The sequence below is a fragment of the Pagrus major genome, chromosome 22, assembly GCF_040436345.1.
Source record: "Pagrus major chromosome 22, Pma_NU_1.0".
Lineage (NCBI taxonomy): Eukaryota > Metazoa > Chordata > Actinopteri > Spariformes > Sparidae > Pagrus > Pagrus major.
In genome coordinates, this window is record NC_133236.1 from 20721013 (window position 1) to 20740824 (window position 19812).

General features: G+C 40.7%; 1 protein-coding gene across 4 annotated transcripts in view; it reads left to right on the forward strand.

Moving 5' to 3' along the window:
* kcnk2b (potassium channel, subfamily K, member 2b) overlaps window positions 1-16510 on the forward strand; it is a 32689-nt gene extending 16179 nt beyond the window's left edge. The window contains exons 3-6 of one of the 4 annotated variants that reach the window (XM_073493334.1): window positions 4574-4734; window positions 7898-8102; window positions 10895-11043; window positions 16154-16510. In XM_073493334.1, the coding sequence (XP_073349435.1) occupies window positions 4574-4734; window positions 7898-8102; window positions 10895-11043; window positions 16154-16510 (872 nt within the window). The remainder of the gene's footprint in view (window positions 1-4573; window positions 4735-7897; window positions 8103-10894; window positions 11044-16153) is intronic. The other 3 variants (XM_073493335.1, XM_073493337.1, XM_073493338.1) reach the window with 3 other exon arrangements.
* Window positions 16511-19812: the final 3302 nt, after the last annotated feature.

Consider the following 19812-nt stretch of genomic DNA (forward strand, 5'->3'; position numbering starts at 1 on the left):
TCATTCTCCAAATCCGAACTGTAATACCTTGAGTTGAAATAAACTAATTTTGCTCTCTTGTTAGTGTGTTTTTCAGATTCATGGTTGTTGTGTATAGAAACATACAGTCGTGATGACTATTTCCTGCTACACACCCAGATTTTGCTGCACTGCACCAGGCTGGTACGTCTTCACGCCAAAAATCCATTGGCCACAGCAACAGCACACATGCACAGCTAGTCTTATCTGTCTCGTCAAAGCAGACCTCAACATTTCAGCTGTTTGATGGGTTGTTGGGCTCCACTTCACCCCTCCATCTCAGAAAATATTACATCGTTGTAATAACTTGATTTTTCCCTCTGGTTGGAAAATATTTGTGCTTTTGAGATTATAGGTAATCACATGTAGGTAGGGAGTAAAAGCTGCGCTGTGGGGTTTTTTTCCCCCATCGCTCGGCTTAGAATAAGTATGTTGGTTTTCTGTTTTGTTCGTTGCTGCAGAGATTGCTCTTTACACGAGGCAGATTTACTGATGTTTGACTCGATCAATAGAAAGAAAGAAGGGCTCTACGACTTTAATTTACTTGTATACACAGATTTGTTTTGTTTGTGAGGAAAGGTTGCAAAGTGAACATGCACAGGAGAGAAATAGGTACATAGAGTCACACAGCTTTGGTTTGCTGCAGAAATATGACTCCCAGGTTGTGTTTTTTTAGTGTTACCTTCGACGCTTGTTAGTCTAAACAGCACATAATTGCAGTGCTGTCTGGAGGCTGGATCATTATAACTTCCCTGATTGGAACAAAATGTTCTGTGGCCGTTGCTGCTATGCAAAGAAAGGATATTTCAGAGAAGCTTTTTCTGAAAATCATTGTGTTATTTTGTCAGTGAACAACCTGATAACCGACACAATAAAGTCCAGAGAGGAAAATAATTCAGCAGGCGAGCTGCCTCATTCAGCTTTCTTATATTCCTCTGGCTTTATTTCATTCAGCTAGAAGTGGTTCACATCCACAGATTGATTTGTTTATGCAGAGATCTTTAATTGGAAGTTCAGTATTGAGGCAAAGCATCTCCGCTCTGCTTACTTTCATCTATATACTTCATCCAGGAAATGAATTGAAATAAGTCTCATATCTATACCTCCTTTCCTGCATCTCCTGGGAGTAAAAAAAGGTGCAGTAGCGATTGATCTCACAGTATTTCTTCCCTGTGGGATTCCTTGGCTGAGTCTCTCCAGCTGTTATATTCCAGCTGCATCAAAGCAGATGTAGAAGAAAAAGTCATTATTATTCTTACATTTATACATTATAAACTTGTCCTCCTGGACTCTATTGTAATGCTGTTTCCAGTGGAGCGCAGATGTCCTGACTCCAATAAAAATGTGTTTGATTTCATTTTAAAGAAAACATATGATGCTCATTTTCAGGTTCATAATCTTATTTTGGATTAATACTAGAGCAGGTTTAGATGCTTTAATGCTCAAAAAACACAGTTCTCAAACTGTCCAGTGCAGTGTCTCTTTAAGGCTCACTTCCTGATTACCCAGTCTGCTCTGATTGGTCAGCTCACACATGCCTGAGCCAGCACCGCTCAGCGTGTTTCTCCAGTCGGCTTTTTCTGTAATCAGCTTCCAGTCAGCTTCACTTCTAACGTGAATAGACGCATAACTTATGCAAATGTGTGACATGGTGACACAGTGTGATGTCAAAAAGTCACAGAATTAAAGGCTAACTGCTGCGGACTGTATTCCGTTTATACATCCATGACTGTAGCTACTGTTAGCTTGTTAGCTCAGTTAGCCATGCAGCTAGCTGGACTACCTAGGGAGGAGCTTTGGAGAAAGAGGTTTTCAGGCCTGGGGCTAGCTGATTAGCATGCTAACTTCAGTAGCTTCAACACAATACATAGACATCTTTGACGTTAATGTCAACACTGTTATTTCTTCACACTCTCTTGACGATGTTCGTTAGTTTGTGAATGTTTTAAATGCAATTTCTTATATATTGCACTTTCAGTTGGAAAATGCTAGATTGGAAAATGAGGCCTAATTCAGAATATCCAAACAGAATATGCTTTTTACATGACCTGTATCAAAGTCAGATACAAAGAACTGTAATCATAGTCATTGTATACTTAATCAGCTTACTTTAATACCACCTAAAACCCACCATGACAGCATTTTCAATTACTTTTTTTCTCAATAAAATGATCCATTATACAACAATCACTGTTTCTCTCACAGAAGCTGATAAAGTTTCTCAGCTGAATGCCGTGCTGACGTCTCCCAGCGTCTCTTAATGAGTTTAGAAGGAAGTCATTAAGCTTTTATTGGCCAAGAGACAGCGCAGACCGTGACACGTTACTGCCTGTGATCATCACATAACCCTGTCAGTGGTGTCATGAATGCAGTGATTTGTGGCCCACACTGATAAACGGGTTTGTCCAGTTCAAGGCTTCAGCTCATTATAAAGGGGAAACTTAAAGGTTGATGTATGATTCATGCAGGCAGTGTTGAAGTCAAGTGTAAAACTAATTCAACTTTTTAGTCAAATAGATATCAGATACGTGCTATTTTCTCAAAATTTTTTTGCAATGTTCAAGTACTTAAATTGTCATTTTAAAAGTGCTCATATAAGCTTGTTTACGCTAATCTTGCCATTTTTTTCCCCTATTTGAATACAATGACAGTCAATTATCTCTGAATGGCAGCATTTTAATCCAGTGAATGACACTTACTGTCTGCTTGCTAAGTGAACCTCGCTTTTCACATCTTATATTATGATAGCACTGAAGAGCTGACAATATAAACAATAATTAATGTGTTTGATTCGGTCTAAAAAACACAGAAGTGAGTGCGGCTTCAAATTAGAGAGCTGCTGTTTCTCGCGGAGGCACCCAGAGGTGTTAAAAACTAATCCGGTATCCTGTCTCCCATTGAACTAATCATGAAATTAGTGAGACTTGATTGACATTTTTTCTCTCATTTAGAGTCACTCGACTCCAAAGTGACTCAGTAAAGTCGTTAGAAGGTGCCCTGCAGCTCCCATCCTGAGACGCATGACTCCATTAATAAAGAAAAGTGGAAGTAGTTCATTATGCAGACTCTGTATGAAACGTTAAATAATGAAAGTCGCATGCTGTTGGACGTGCAGAGTCAGGTTTACTTAAGGCACAGGGTTTTGAGGGGTTTGTGTTTACGAGGACACGCACTTCTGTTAGCCTCATTAGCTTCTCTAGCTGTACATGATGACAGGTTTTGAGAGAAGATGAAAGGCAGCAAACCACTAATGGACTCTGTGCATACTCTGCAACTGCATATCTTTTCATTTTTGGTGTTCATTTTATATATATTTTTTTTTTTTCTCAATTTTTTCATTCACATCGGAGTTGCTTGAGGGTAGTGGGTGTGAATGATGAACTCTAGTCTGAGTCAAGGCCTTGACATGACTTCCATCTTTAACTCGTAACATTTCTCAAAGCTTTTCTGCTGCAGTTTCCTCAAAGTCAAGCTTGTCTGCCCAATTTAGTTTGAACTGCTTCTGGCAACTTTTGTGAAAAGATGATGTGCACATAATGTGAAAATATACAATGACAAGTCTTGGTAAAGTCAAGAACTATCCCTGAGTCATAACTTCTGCTACCGTAGTGGACAAGGACCACACTTTCTAGGTCTGTTTCTCAGAGCTTAATTGCAAGACACAAGCATCACATCCCCGCATTCCCAGGGTCTTTCAAGCGTAAATGCTTTCTGTTTCCTCCCAGAGAAAAGTTCAAAACGAAAAGAGCAGAAGAGAGCATAACATGAGCTCAGAAACATCAATACAGTCATTCCCTCAGAAAAATAATGCAACAACAAAGGCACACATAAAACCATGTGTGTGTGTAAATGTTCTCTGTGTTGTTTGTTTCAGAGTTACAAGATGTTCCATGTATCCAACACGATTTCAGTAGTGCGCCCTGCACATGACTTAACAATCTCTTCTACAACGTGCATAAAAGTTTCATGCATAAAAGTAAATAAAACTGTACCTCCAAGTCACACATGTAGCAAAAACACATTAAATAGAGTGAAAAAACCTTTCAAGGGAAAAGTCCAGAAGCAAACTATGAAGTATAGCTTACAGAAGTGCAACATAAACATTTCTGAAAGAAAACCAGGCACTATACTGTCTGCTGAAATATAGTTTGACTCACTTGATGAAGACTGTTGGTAAAAGTCTGCCATTCAGCATCTACACTATTTTGCAGGGGCACCGTTCCTGGTTTTACCACAGCCCAAGACGACTGGGATTGGTTTAATGAAAAACGAAAATGCGAGAAAGGTTTTTTTTACCCCAATACCAGGATGAGAATTTGTGCAGCCAGACCTTTCTCTAGCATTGACAAGTGCTGTGGAAAATAGATCTGGCTGTAAAGACAAGTTAAAACAGAGAACGTTCCCTTTTGTTACATTACAACATATTCGTCTTATAGGAACTTACAATGTCCTCTTTATAACAACATACACAGTACTCCTCTAAAACCACACCACTGTATTTTGCAGATTAATATTTAACATTTATTCTGACTTGAATCTGTTTCTTTTCTGTCAGGTTTCGGGAACATCTCTCCTCACACAGAAGGCGGCAGGATCTTCTGTATCATTTACGCTCTGCTGGGGATTCCCTTATTTGGATTCTTACTGGCTGGTGTCGGGGACCAGTTGGGGACCATTTTTGGGAAGGGCATCGCCAGAGTAGAGAAGATGATCGTGGTGAGCTTCTTTTTTTATTTTTTGTTTTATCTTTCAATCATGTGCACCCGTCTGTATGTTTACCTGTGTGCAGTGAGCCATTTTATTGTAGACATCACGGTCACATTTGACGACCCAATTATCCAGGTGACGCAAAGGCAGCTGTAAAATTATATTGCTGGAGCATAAAGAATTGCTTCAAGTGTAAAGGTTAAATCTGCAACATAATTATCCCTTGATAGGAAACAATAGCAGGAAACTGTGTGCTGGATGCAGTTTTGGGGTTGCCATGTCAACTGACTCCTGGAAACCTAATCTAAAAAGCAGTTTGTTTCAGTAATGAAAACCCAGATCACTATATGTTACAGCAAAGAAACAAGTTTTGGTGTTTCTGTCACCTTTTGTGCTGAGCTCACTGGACTGTTTCCATCTCATTTCTTTGTTTAAGGCAGTGGAATAAACTAGCAGCACACAGATCGATACATCACTCTGAAATAACGATGGTGGTCTGATTTACCAAGCCGCAAGTTACACATTGACTTATGTCCATAGACAGAATGTACGGTATACACATGCACAGGAAAACACGTGTCACAGCTCTGCCGGAGCAGTTAGAAGGCACCATTAGTCATGTTTGAGAGAATATAAATGGACAGTCGGGTTGATGGATGGTCATTAAGTTTTTTCCTGGAAACCCTAGGTCTCTCTGAAGTAGGGAAGCAATTAAACAGCTGCTCAGTTACTAAGCCAATAAGGAAGGTATCGACAACAGAGACTGTCAAGGAGTTTCCACATGTAAAGCAGATTAAATGCGTCTTTTTTATTTTTCTAGTATAACAAATATCTGTTGTTTTTTTTTACTTGTCCCTGAACCAGAAGCACCTGTGCTTTTACACTGTTCACTGATGGACTGTGCAGCTATTTGATGACTGGATGGATGATAATGAGCCGTAATAACTTAATCACACAGATGGATGCAATACAAAGTGGTTCACAAAAATAAAAGCAGACAAAGAAAAAGTCTAACTGTAGACTCTGCAATGGAAGTAAGCATAACTGGAAATAAAACGTATTATATACCATCATGTGTTATAGGATAATGACTCATAAGATTGGTTCCCTGTAAACCTCGCTTTAGACGTTCAATTATTTCTGCCACCAGGCACAAATCCTCCTGGGAAAATAAAGGCCATTTCTCTTTCCTTTCCATTATAAACTAAATGAATTGAATGTATGAGTCAGCAGAACACCAAATTAGTGCGCTATGTGGTTAAAAAAAACAGCACAGATGATAACACTTACACATCACTTTTCTTCATATAAGTGTGAAGAGTTAATTAGGTGGTGAGAACCTGTTAACATCCGTGTTCCCTGTAAATCTGGGTGTCAGCGGACTGTGATTAGAGCCGTGTACAGTACGTTGGATGAGGAGTCATAAGAACCAGCTAATATCATGACCTGATGGTAGGATGGGATTAGAGAGTGAAATCCTCTGGGGCTGCAACTAATCTGTCTATCAATCAGCTGTCTGGTCTTGTCAGAAAAATGGTGAAGAATGTCCATCAGTGTTTCCCAAAGCCCAAGATGACGTCCTCAAATGTCTTGTTTTGTCCACAGCACAGAGAAAATCAGATTACTGTCATAGAGGAGTAAATAAACCAGAAAATATTCATATTTAAGGAGCTGGAATCAGTCTAAAATCCAGTGTGGAGCCTCTGTGATTTGAAACAGTTCAGACTGCTGTCGCGTGGTGTCGTTGGTACTGACACGTATCAAAAGACAGGCTTTCTGTTGACAGTAGCTGAAGGGGAAGGAGCTGTGTTTCAGCTGTCTTGATGTCCCTGATGATGGAGTCCCCAGAGAGGTTACTGTCGGTTCACTATCGACATTGTGAAAACTGACAAATACGATCCTGATCCTGCTCCATTTTGTTTCCCTATTTGCAAATAACTATTATATAAATAGGAAAAGAGTGTTATGCGGAAAGACACCTCAATGTAGATACACTTTGAGCTGAGATAGCTTCACAGCAGCAATGGTAGAGAATCCCCCAAATAATTACATTGAGATCAGAGATCCTTTTTACCGGATGTCCTTTTACATCTTTGTGCAGCCAGAAGTATAGAGAGTGTAAAAGCTCTAACAATAGCATGCCGTAAAGAATCCAGGCACGTGGCAGCAACAGGTTAATTATGATTTTGATTCTCTGTGGCTTCCCTCCCGGGGGAGGAGGAGGAGAGAGGCTGTCAGCTGGCTCTAGCAAGAAAATAAATGGACTGTAACAGCTGCTGAAGTAGCTGCTGTGCTGTGTAGAGAACATGCTGGCTGAGAAACCACCTCAGCTACATTAGTCCATAATTTAGTCCACTGTGGGTCTCTTTAAACTGCACACTACTGTCCTGTGCTTTGTTCAGCACAGCCACCATTAGATAGAGTCAGTGATCTGATGTCTGCCTGCACTTTGCGCTTCTTCCCCCTCTGAGGCTCTGCGCTTTGGGCTTACATAACTGGAAGTAAAAAAAAAAAAAAGGCCGCCGTACAAGTGGGAACCAGCTGAAAGCAGTCACGTCAGGTGGAAAAGGCAGCAAAGAAATCAGCAGCACGCAGAAGATGGTCTAATGTACTGCAACTGTGATGCAAAAGAGGGACCGCAGGGCTAACGTCAAATTAAAACCCTCATAGTTACACACAGGCTGTAACTGCAATTAATCCCTTATGATATCTGCTACTTTGACTGTGTATGTGAGGCATGTCAAGTCTTTCGCCACCTCTCCGCAGCTTGGGCGGGCGTGCCATCTGACAGCGAAAGTTATGTCACAAGAGCTTGGCAGGCTGACGTCTGAGATGTTAGAAAACAGCAAATGTATTCCTAGAAGGAGGTTGAAGGAAGTGACTCATCACAATGTGAACTGAGCAAAAGAAAAGAAAATCCCGGGGGAATCAGGGAGAGGGAAGTGGGCAAAATGTTTCTAAGTGTTCATTTCCTTTACAGTCACAGTCGGAAACGTCTTGGGCTGCAAATAATCACTTACACAAGTGGATTAAACTGAAAAAATCTTCACGTTGGCCAAAAAACAACCTCTAATCACGACTACTTGAATTAAAAGCCCCTGCTCTCCACAGTTCTCCAGCTCTTTCATTAAAAGTTTATTTTCTGAATGCATTTTTTCAATCTCCCTTCCAGAAGTGGAAAGTCAGCCAGACAAAGATCCGCGTCTTCTCCACGCTGCTCTTCATCCTGTTCGGCTGCCTCATCTTCGTGGCCCTGCCGGCCGTCATCTTCAAACACATCGAGGGATGGAGCACCCTCGAGTCCATCTACTTCGTGGTCATCACTCTCACCACGATCGGCTTCGGAGACTTTGTCGCCGGCGAAAAAGGTCATTCGATTTTCTTTCTGATTTATAGGCCGTCTTTCATTTTCACGCCCAGTTTAGAATCAGTGTATTTATAGGCAACTTATTCCTCAGCCAGTCTGACTCAACAGATGTGCACTGCAGCGATAAGTCTCCCTTTGGCCTACCATTACATTCTGTGCTTGACTTTATGATATATTTATTCTGACAGTTTCTCCAGTGCAGCTGCAATGTGTTCCTCGCTCACATCTCTTGAAAGCACACATCTCTCCTCATTACTGCCAGAGAACTTTCCCAAATGTTTTACTCACAAATCATAAAAGAACGTTAAAACTGACGTGTTATTTAGCAAAAATAATTATCTCAGGCAAATAATACTTTAATGAATACAATCGCTTGCATCAGCCTTCACACACATTTATCAGAGCCATCCCATGGCAGTGAAAGGGTCATCCAACCCTCACATCTAAAGGGATAGTTTGACATTTTTGGAACAAACACTTTTTGGCCTGCTTGCTGAGAATTGGATGAAAAGTTTTTAATGCCTGTACAGTAAACCTGGAGGAAGCAGCTAGTTATCTTAGTTTGGCATAAAGACAGAAACAGGTGGAAACCTCTAAGGTTCACTAAGTGTCTTAATATATCTTGTTTGCATCAAATGTGTTGAAATTGACAGACGAGCTTGTTAGCTGTTTGCTGTTAGCAACTAGTGGGCAGCAGTGTTCTGCATTTTTTTTGGGTAAGGGAGCTAACAGCTAACGGAGCTAAGAGTTCACGAGTAATAGAAGTAACCACTAACTGAGCTAAATACACAGCAGGAGTCAGAGGAAGACGAAGTGTTGAACAGAGAACTGCAGTTTAATATGACAACACAAACAGTTTACAGTGAATAGCGTAAAGAATGCTTCATTAAATGCTAATACTTTTAACTAACAACTACAGATGTTAATAAATTAACAACATCATCATCAAAATTTGGATTTTTGGACCGTTTACACTCACTTTAGGATGGTTAAAATTGTTTTTGTGATCCAGCTGCTGCCAGTGAAATAATATTTACTGTACAAACACGAGAGTTGTGTCAATCTTCTCGTCTAACTCTTGGCAAGAAAGTAAATAAGCGTACTTCCTAAAATGTCAAACTATTCCTTTAATAGCTGATCCTGTAACCATTAACGTGTTGATATGATGACACAATTTTGAGTCTTTTCATTCCTACAGTTTTGTCCAAAATAAGGCAGATTACGTAATATCTAAATCATTAAATTGCACACATTATACATAGCGGTAATACAGGATAAGCTTGTGTATGTGGAAGACAATAAGCAAGAGAGAAAGTGAGCACATGTGTGTGTCTGTAAACGTGTGTGTGTGTGTGAGCAGGTGGTATTATCTTGATTTGACCCGCTTGATGGATGAAATGGGAGAGGCAGATGTGAGAATCACAAACACTTAGCTGCCAGATTAAATTTCCCTTAGCGGGCCTAATAATTATGGATTAGATTACACCACCAGTAAACTAATCAGCCTGGACTGTGGTTAGTTAAACTTGGTGCCGTGTTGGGAGGTTATCTAACTGCACGGTGGGCTGTGTGGCATCACAGCTGATTTATTAAGAACACAGCTCACGATGGGAGGAAAAAACCCTCAATCAAATGTACTGAAGGGAATGATTGTATGTAGATTTAAGGTAAGGTCCATGCAGCTGATGAGACTTGCATCCAGTTTGGCCTCAGGTGCTCTCAGACATGTTACATATACATCATTTTTAATTATCTAGATCTATAATCTATTTCTGAGTCACTTATCTAAATATTTAGTTAATCTTGACCCAGATGTGTTTTAAGTTAATTTTTCTTTCATGTCATGCAAAACTTTTATCTCATTTTCACGAGGAAGTACATGACACCTCTGTATGTCAAAAATACACAGAGGTATCTTCTGGTAACACACATATACAGCTGAAGGAAAAACATTAATTATACCATAAGATGTACATTTACTTGATTTAAAGTAACATTTGTTTTATGGGCAAAAATTAAAACAATCTGTGCACTAAATAGCAGAAGAAGACAGAAACAAACAGCTTAAAGTTTAAAGGGGCCATGTGGAGTTTTACTGTTTGTTTCTCACATAAACATATTGTGTGAATCCTGCCTACGTCACCACCCACGTCTGTGTATACTACACAAACAAAACAGGGACCAAGACTTTTTCCAGAGTTTAATTTGTTTTATATGTAAATCACTCAGTCGTTATCATGTCTCAAAGATTCTGTGTCTATTTTTGTCTTTCTGAACTAAATATTGCCAACTAAAAACAAAAGAAAATCTTAAGTGGAGTTTATTTTCTACATCAGTTACAGTAGATGAGCCATGAGACAAATCTGCTGTTTAAACCTACAGTACATCTCTATATATTTTAATATCCATAACAATATTCTAGTTTACAGTATATGTAAATGTTTACATAATCAGATCAAAGTCAAGATTTAACATTAAGGCTTTATGAACAGTATCCATTAATCATTATTAGAGCACGAACATTTTCTTGCCCTCTTTATATTCTTACAAAGTGTCTCTACTGAGGACTGAGGGGCAATTAAAGGCATCGGTACAGCTGAGAGACGTGGCTGCCCTCGAAAATGGAAAAACGAAGGCTCATTAAATGATAGTATAAGTATAAAAGTATAAAAGTTAAAAACCCATTTTACTCAGCTGACTGCATTCGGCCAATAAAATCAATCCTCTCAGAATGATTCAGTTTGTTAGCTAACCCAGGATAATGTAACAGACTCATGAGACCTGATCCTTATGTCTTTGGTTCTGCAGCTGGGGCAGAAAGTCCAGACTATCTGGACTACTACAAGCCCGTTGTGTGGTTCTGGATCATGGTGGGCCTGGCGTACTTTGCCGCTGTGCTCAGCATGATTGGAGACTGGTTCCGGGTCATCTCCAAGAAGACTAAAGAGGAGGTACGTGCTGATGAGCTGTGAGTTATGTCACACTAGAGGTGACGCAAGCGGGAGATAAGAAACGTCTCTCTGGTAAAGGAGGAAAAACTCAATTTCACCTATGAGGTTTTCCTCACAAAGGTGGAAGATGATGCTGGGAGACCATTTTCACTTAAAAATCTGTTATTTTTCTAATGATTAGGACCCAGCTGTCTCTTTCATATAAAATATTAGTATTCCCAGCCTGCCCCGTGAGTCACTAAATGTGTCACTGTTAGTGAATAAGAGGATAAAGACTTTTAGGGGACGCATGAAGTCTCACACAGTCAGTGCCAAGCTTGTGGTTGGCACTGCCCCAACGACATTAATGCCAAAGCTAATAGATAAAAAGAAAACAGACCTCGAATAGTAATTGCTGTCGGGTCCTTTTGACATCACATAATTTCAAGGAATATTCACCAAGTGAGCGCAATAGTTCACAGTTCAAGAGTTCACAGTATAAAAAGTAGTAAACTCTTAATACAAGTCCTCAAATTTCTGTTATAGTAGTTGTAATGTGCTGCGACACAGGATTCAGACTCTTCTTTCAGACAGTGTTCTCAAGCATTATGAAAGCTAAACTTAAGGGAGACATATTATGCTTTTTCATTATTTTACTTCTCTTCAGTGTTTAATATCGGTTCTTGTGCATGAAAAAGGTGTTTTAAAAGGTGTATTATTGATTATGTCCACCATTTATAATACTGAATAAACCTTGTTATTCATCGTCATGAACGATTAGAAACATTTATTAAGAGTTTTCTGAAACCTTATAATGCATTTTAGGATATATGAATGTGCTGATCTATTATCTGAAGGGTTACCAACCGAACAATTAATCAAATTATAATAAGCTGAGCGAGCTCTGAGCATGGGGCTTTCGGGGAACCTGTGAGTCTAAGGCTTCTGGGCCGTTGCACATTTGAAATCCAGCTGTGAGGTTTTGGTTTTTGGTTGGACCCAAACACAGAGACACGAGGAGTTGTGCAAAAATAGGAGATTTATTTTAACAACAGTGGCGAATGACAAAGACGAGGGCAGGCAGGTGAGTGGGTTGAGGCGAGTGGCTGGGTTGAGTGGTCTCACTGGGTGACAGGGACAGGCAGCACTGGCAGACTGGAGAGGGTGACAGCGGTGAAATCGGAACATAAAGTAGAGAAAAACAAAGGCATCAAAAAGTGAGCACACGAGAGATCAAAAACATGAGAGATAGTCGCAAAGAGAGTACACTGGAGAGTCACCGGTAGATGCGGGAGCAATGTGGCACTGAAGAGAGGTGAAGACAAGGGTTATGTAGAGGCAGTTGATGAGACTGGTGCAGAACAGACAACACACACACACACACACACACACTGGAAGGAGCAGGTGATATTGTGTGGAGAATGAAATAAGTGCTTGCGAGAGAAGTTCAAATCCTGCCTTACTTTCACAGCTTTGTACAACTTGCAAATCTCTACATAAAGTGGATTATATGATCAAAATGTTACACAATAAGCAACAAAAGTGTGGTGTCAGAAGCTCTTCGACTAAAGTACAATCTTTGTTTCAGTATTCTGAGACCTTCAAAGAAGCACTTGAGTCTGCCACACAGGTTGCAATATCTATGTTTTAAAAGAAAATGTGTCAACTTGAGCAGCGGAGTGAACACATTTCTGTTTCATATTCAAAGATCACAAATACTAGCACAACTCCGTGTGCATTAGACCACTTCAAGCTGCTGCAGCTGCTTCATGTCGACGCCTACACGCCTCTTCAGCAGCCTAACAAGCCACAAATATAATGCTGTAGGTGGGGGGGGGAGTTTGCAGTAACAGTTCACAGGTGCGATCGCATCCGTCTCCTCTCATAGTGACAGAGAAATATCTCACAGTGTTTTCCAGTTCACTCCTCAAGACATAAATCTGAGGTGATGAACATCCTCCCTGACTGTGCCCTGTGGAGAAAATACCATCTTTACAAGCGTTGGATTAAATATTTGTTGTGCTGCTGCTGAGTAATAAGATACCTTGCTGTTCTGGCAGTTTCATTATTTACGTGTAAAAAGGATGGAGGGGAGCACGCATCCATGCACACACACACACACACACACACACACACACACACACACACACTTCTGCAAAAGCCCCACCTTTCTTTATTCCTTAAACAACATAAAACGGGGGGACTACACGGCAGTCTGCAGCAGGAATCTTGCTCAGGCATAATTAGGAGGGCAGCTGTGGAGGCTGTGAGCTCTACAGAGAAATACATTACTGAGAGAGAAGGTTGCAGTGGGAGGTTGGGGGGTTTGTGAGGAAGATCAGGCCGAGAAAGTGAGAAAAAGGAGGAGAAAGCACGTACTCAAGTGTCCTAGTGTGTGTGGCTAATGTGAGCACACACGAAACACAGCCCATGAAATGTAACTTAAGCACACAGATGTCCGCTTTAAACAAGCACACCACACAGCCTAATGAATAACTACACGGCCACCAGAGAGAGGCCTTACAGATTATGAAGGTGAGAGCAATGGTGTATTCGTTCGTCTCCCCGCCTCTTGCCTCTCAAGGAACATAAACAGACTGTGTCTACCAGATACAGTACCCTGCTCACAGACAGGCATTTCTTTTTATCGCTGCAGGCTCCTGCAGTCAAGTTTAGATAAAATGTAACCAGTGAAGTGATGGATGGTGCACACAGAACAGAATGAAAATCCCCACAACAGCCACCATCCTTTATGCATTGAATAGTCGAGCGTCGAGCATTATGACAGCCAGAGTAATTCCTGAATAGTCACTTGAGAACAGAGCTTGGATAAAATGAATAGGTCATTTTCAGGCTCCAGCAGAGCTTGATAATGAGCTCATCATTTGAATTAGGTGTGTTGGAGCAGGGAGACACCTAAACCATGCAGGGCAGGGGGCCCCCAGGAATGGGACTGAAAAACACATGTCCATGTTTGTGCAAAAAATCAACCCAGTATCACACAAAATCATGCAATAAACCCGGCAGTTCACCGTTTCAGTGTCGTCATTTGTCTTCGCCTACCCATGAACACAACACGTTGTCATTCTGTGGTCGAGTTAGCAACAATAAATATGCCAAGTCTGGTTACGCTTTCAAAATAAAGGCATCAAAACGACTTGGTTAGGTGTAGGAAAAGGTTGTTTAAACAATCACCGCTGACTATTGGTTTCATTCAGAATACGAACATTGGTCTCCTGGGTGACAGTCCTGTCCCTGACGAACCCACCCAGCCTGACCTCCTCCCAATGTGAACTTTCTGTGTGCTCCTGTCATTATCACCTCTCGCTGGAACTGCACCCCCATGCACTCGTGCACTTTCACACCTGGGTGAGGCACACTGTGACACTCACACGCTATCCTCTAGCAAATTGGCGGTTCTATTAAATGCTTTGGCAGGAGACTGTACTGGATAAATATATCCGAAATATTTGCTTTCTGTGTGAAAGCACTCGCGGCAAAGACAAGTATTCGAAAAAACAATATGAACGTGCGAATGAATCACTTGAAAGAAACAGCCCTAGGGTGTAAAGACTGTAACAGGCAGATTTCAGAGTGGTATTCAACATCTCATCTAACTCTCAGCTGGAAAGAGAATAAGCCTATTCCCCAAAATGTCAAACTATTGCCTTATCGAATCATTCAGATGCTCAGTAGAAGGTAACAATCAAGTTTCTAGATCTCATCACACAAAGTATGTTCCAAAAATATTCCCCTCAGTTTAGTTAATCCCACTCACTCATCTCAATGACAGATGAACCTTTAATGCAAATAATAGATGGAGGTTCTTTCATGGGTATCGCTAATTGGAGAGCAGCTAAGATACGGGTGAGAAGGCACAAGCTGTTGAACAGTATGACCAGATTAATGAACATGGCATTTATGTTCACAAGACTGAACTCCATTCATTATTGGTGAGCTGCTCACATTCAGGTGGTCAGTTCTATTAACCTATTCTGTCTGACACCAATGAATACATTCAAAAATAGGCTCGGGGCTTTTGTGCGAGATTGGAAAGTCATTAATTTACCACAGCTGTCTCATTTCCAATTCTGTATTCTATACAGACACAAACATTTTTTAGCCACAAGTGGTTTTCAGGACTTTGTGGCCTCAGTTAAATGTGAGGATATGAAAACACCAGTTTATATAAAAAATACTTGTGATTGAATCATTGGCATGTCTGTGGAGAATATAATAATTATTGGGAACAACACAGAAGTGTGTATTCACTCATCTCTCTGTGTGCATAACTGTTGCCCAGCACCTGTAAATAATTATGGATGTGTGTTTCTTGATGGTTAACAATTTAAAGCACTATGACAGTATTTTAGCTCCCAAACTTGCATATCCAATGTGCTATGTGTTACAATTTTCTGCAACACGCATTTGACTTTTTGACTTCCAGGCAGACAGCCCTTGAAAATCTACTTGCACTTTTACCTGTGTGTTTATTTAACATGCATGCGACCCATAGACATTACATCGTGATGACATCATAGATTTTTTCAGCTTATTGGAAGTTTTACAAGTATAAAACCTGAGTGCATCAAAAGTTAGGAATAAAAGGAGTCATATTCGACCTTGTTTGCAGTTCTTGATGTCCTCTCAACAGTTTTACACACGTCTCTTTTGTAATGGCGTCTATGGAGAAAAGGCTTTTAGGCCAGATTGGAAGCAAGGCTGAGTGGCAGCCTCCGGGGCCTGATAACTGGCTCTGCAGTCAAGTTAAGCACAAAAAATTACTTGCAATATTCAGTTAGACTTTCAAAATAAAACTTGCTGACAAACATTTCACATATTTTGACATTTTATGTTATATTACCCACTCAACCACCATCCTGACACGAACTTTGCTTTCTCTTTATATCACTGAACTAGAGGGGAGTTTCTAGAAATTACACTGGAGGGGTACCTACAGCGTCAAACCTAGAAGCGTAGGGCCACTGACCAGGCTGCTGTATTCTAAGCACTGAGAGCGAGAACAGGCTGAATCGTAGTATGTGTAGTTGTTATGATGGACATTACTGTACAAGGAGGAACAGGTTGTGCTAGATCACCTACAGGCATCAATCTTGGTCTCTCTCCACAGGTCGGGGAGTTTCGGGCTCACGCAGCTGAGTGGACAGCGAACGTCTCAGCGGAGTTCAAAGAGACCCGGCGGCGGCTCAGCGTTGACATCTATGACAAGTTCCAGCGAGCTGCATCCATCAAGCGCAAGCTGTCATCTGAGCTGGGTATAAACACGTCTATCAACCAGGAAATGACCCCTGGCAAGAGGACGCTGTCGGTCAACCTGTACGAGGACAGAGAGGCCTGCCACAACTTAACTCTCTCCCTCAGTCCCGTCACGGGCGCACTGACCAGGAACGGCAGCCTCTACCTGAACGGCCTCAGCCCAGACTACGCTGACCGGCGGGAGATCGCCATCATCGAAAATCTAAAATGAGGAAAGCGTGTGCATGAAAATGAGATTGGAGCTGAGCACACACACACTTTAGTGCTTATTGACTCGGCATCTGTGATAAGGTACCAGTGCACATTCATTAAGTGGATTGAGCTCCAATCATTGATTGAAAACCTTGAGAGCGACTTAAACACAGATCAATTATCAAGCCCCATACATTCATCTGTTTGTTAAACACACAGATACTTCTGGTGTGTTTGCGCCCAGGTTCAATTCATTCTACGAAGGAGTCCGACTTCTTTTCATTTTTGTCCGTGCCAACATGATCGAGGTGATCAAGCCAAATCAGGAGCATGCTCCAGACTGGAACCTATGATTGTATCAGAGGCATGAGTTTAACAAACTTCTCTCATGAGCAGGAAGGAAATGAAAGCCCATATTGAGGTAGCAACACACTGGATATCTTTGTCACATATACCTACAAAGAAGCCTATAAACACACAGAAATGAATACGTTCATCAGACTTAGAAAGCAATAGATGTATCTGTGCTCATCTCTTGTTGAGGCCCTGAAATCTGCATCAGATAAAGAGGATCCTTGCTGCTAAAAAAACATAATCAACGACGAACTCTGGTTCTTGGCGAGGCAGCGGTCCTGTGCCAACACAAAGGAATGTCTCTTTCTCTTTTCGTTTACACTTCTTCCAGTATGAATTTATACGCCTTGTATTTGCCTGTCAGTCCGCCCTCACATAAGAGACGAATGTTGACATCTTTGTTCCTCCATGACCGACGTTCAGCTTTTCACCCTAAGGATTAATTCACATGTGCCTTACTGAAAACCACCGGAACATGTGAGGATGGTGATACCTGAAAGACTGACTTTCTCCGTCCACTCGTACTTGTTATACATGAGCACAGTTGTAATAAAGACATAGATATACATATATAGGAGGCAAATAAATGTATGAAGAAGAGGCAAATGTACGGAGGGGACATGGACCTTTTTATTTAAATCACTTCAGGATGAATCTACAGAATGCATGGCAACTGAGTGGAGAAACTGTTTCTTGTGATATGATTCATTTCTGTCTGTCAGCCTAAATTAGCCATTTCCTCCCAGTCTCAAAGTGCTGAGATGGATACACTAACCACACAGTGCCAGGCTCGCTGATCAGACCCTCTCCTCCCCTATATATGCCAAAGTAATGATACTGTTTTTCTGACAGAGGAATCAGAGGAGGTATCCAGTCTGATCAAAGGATCAGGGAGTGTTTCTGTTATCCCTAATTCCCATCCTACATTTTCCACAAAATTGAACCCACTGCTGTGTTTTCGCGAAACTGGAAATAGATCTTGGAGGGAAAATAAATCCCTGGCATGTATGGTACCTGTTGCAATCAAAGCTCTGCGGCTGGGAAGAATACAGGATCTTTACCTTACTGCTTTTAATGATGTTACAGTTGTCGCCCACTCCTCTCAGATATAAAGTTACAGGGATCATTTCCCGATGCCAATTCTGAATGTACACTATTGGAAACTTCTATTCGCTCTATATCACTGCAGGTGTTTGGATTATCAGGTTGCATCACACTGAAATAGAAGCATTGATTTAAGTAAATGTCACTCTGCAGCTGATGTGGTGTTGATTAAAGATTGAGGATGTGGCAGGAATGTCATGATGGCACAGTTAATATCTCACTTTGATTTCTTAACATGTACATTCACATTTTGATTTCACATTTTAAAATTCAGGATGTTTCCACAAGAATGAGATTACTTTTCATATCATTGGATTTTTTTTTTACATCCTGGTGTCCCCAGTTGAAGGATTTGGATTGTGTGTCTTAGTGTCTTGTGTTATTCAGTGTTTTTTTGTTTTTTTTCCAGCAGGATACGCTGTTATATTCTCAGTTTGTAGCATTAACATGCATTTACAATACAGTGTGACTTACAAGACAGCATGTCATATATGGCCAAACAATATACCAAATGTCTATAATTTATGGCTGTTTGGGTGGAAATGAGTATGTTTTTTGTTGTTGCTGTTTTGTTTTTTGGTTAAAATGGATTACATTTGTTTTGTGTTAAAGCACATTTCAGAGCAGTTTAACATCCTGTGTAATCTTATTCCTCAACTCAATGGCAGGAACCGGTTGCACCAGCTTTTTGTACGTTTAAAGTTCCCATGAAGTCAAAATCGATGTTTAAGTGTTTTTATCACATAGGTCTTGTCAACTACAGACTAGTATTAGGCCCAACAATGGCCAAAAAAGTCGTTTTGTAGGGGTTCTTAATGGCATTGTTTAGTTATAGTAGTAGTTTCCTGGAAAACGTGAAAAAATAGTTGATGACTCATCCTGCACTTCGGGGCATATACAAAATTTCCATCCAATAAACGCCTTCTTAATAATGATGAGGCTGCTATGAATGTAAAAGTAGGAGGAAGCCGCCAGAGCGAGGGGGGTCGAGCCTCACTTTACAACTTTGTTCACTGATTTTGGTAAAACTTGATCATACTTTATGGAGAAAGTATTTTCTCAACTCTGGACGGATAGCTTTACTTGCTGTTAAAATGATTGCTTACTTCTGCTAAAGAGTAGCCCGCCCCACACCTCCGGACAGGGGCCTCTGGGAACAATGATGGACAAATACCGATAGCATTGTTGCTAAAGTAACCAGGCTGCTAATGAAGCTGGTGGACTGCTCGCTCCATGGTAGGGGGGCGTCATGCATATTCAGTGCTATTGGCTACTTTAAAAGCCAATCAATATCCGTGCTAAATCCTCTACCTAGCTGCCTGTTCTTACAGGAAACATGTAATACCAAAGCAATTTGCATATCATTAGCTGTTTCATGGGAATTTTAAACTTAGCCTATTTATAACTTAAGTGATGAGGCGGAGATTTATAAATAACTAATTCAAACATGTTGCACTAAACAAAGTAGGTCTTACTTAGAGATGAGTTGATTTACAATACTTAGTTACAGCTTATAAATGCCCAATGTAACAGATTTGTAGCTATCTGATTTCATTTACAAAATCTGCGTTAGCTTAAGACATTCATTATGTTGTATTGGTCCAACTGTAAAACTGGCAAGCAGTTACTAGACTTAAATAAAAGTAAAAGAAGTCACAGGTTTACAAATAGCTGGTGCAACCGAGTCTAGGACAGTATTGGTAGGTTACAAGTTTGCTGTCTTTATCCATCATGGATCTCCTCGTTTCTTGAAAGCGTGAGCAGGGCCTGACTGACAGTACAGTAAGGTCATCAGCTGTCATGTGTCATAAAATCAAAGAGGAGTCACTACGACATTGTGCAGAAAATAAGATAAAGAGATAC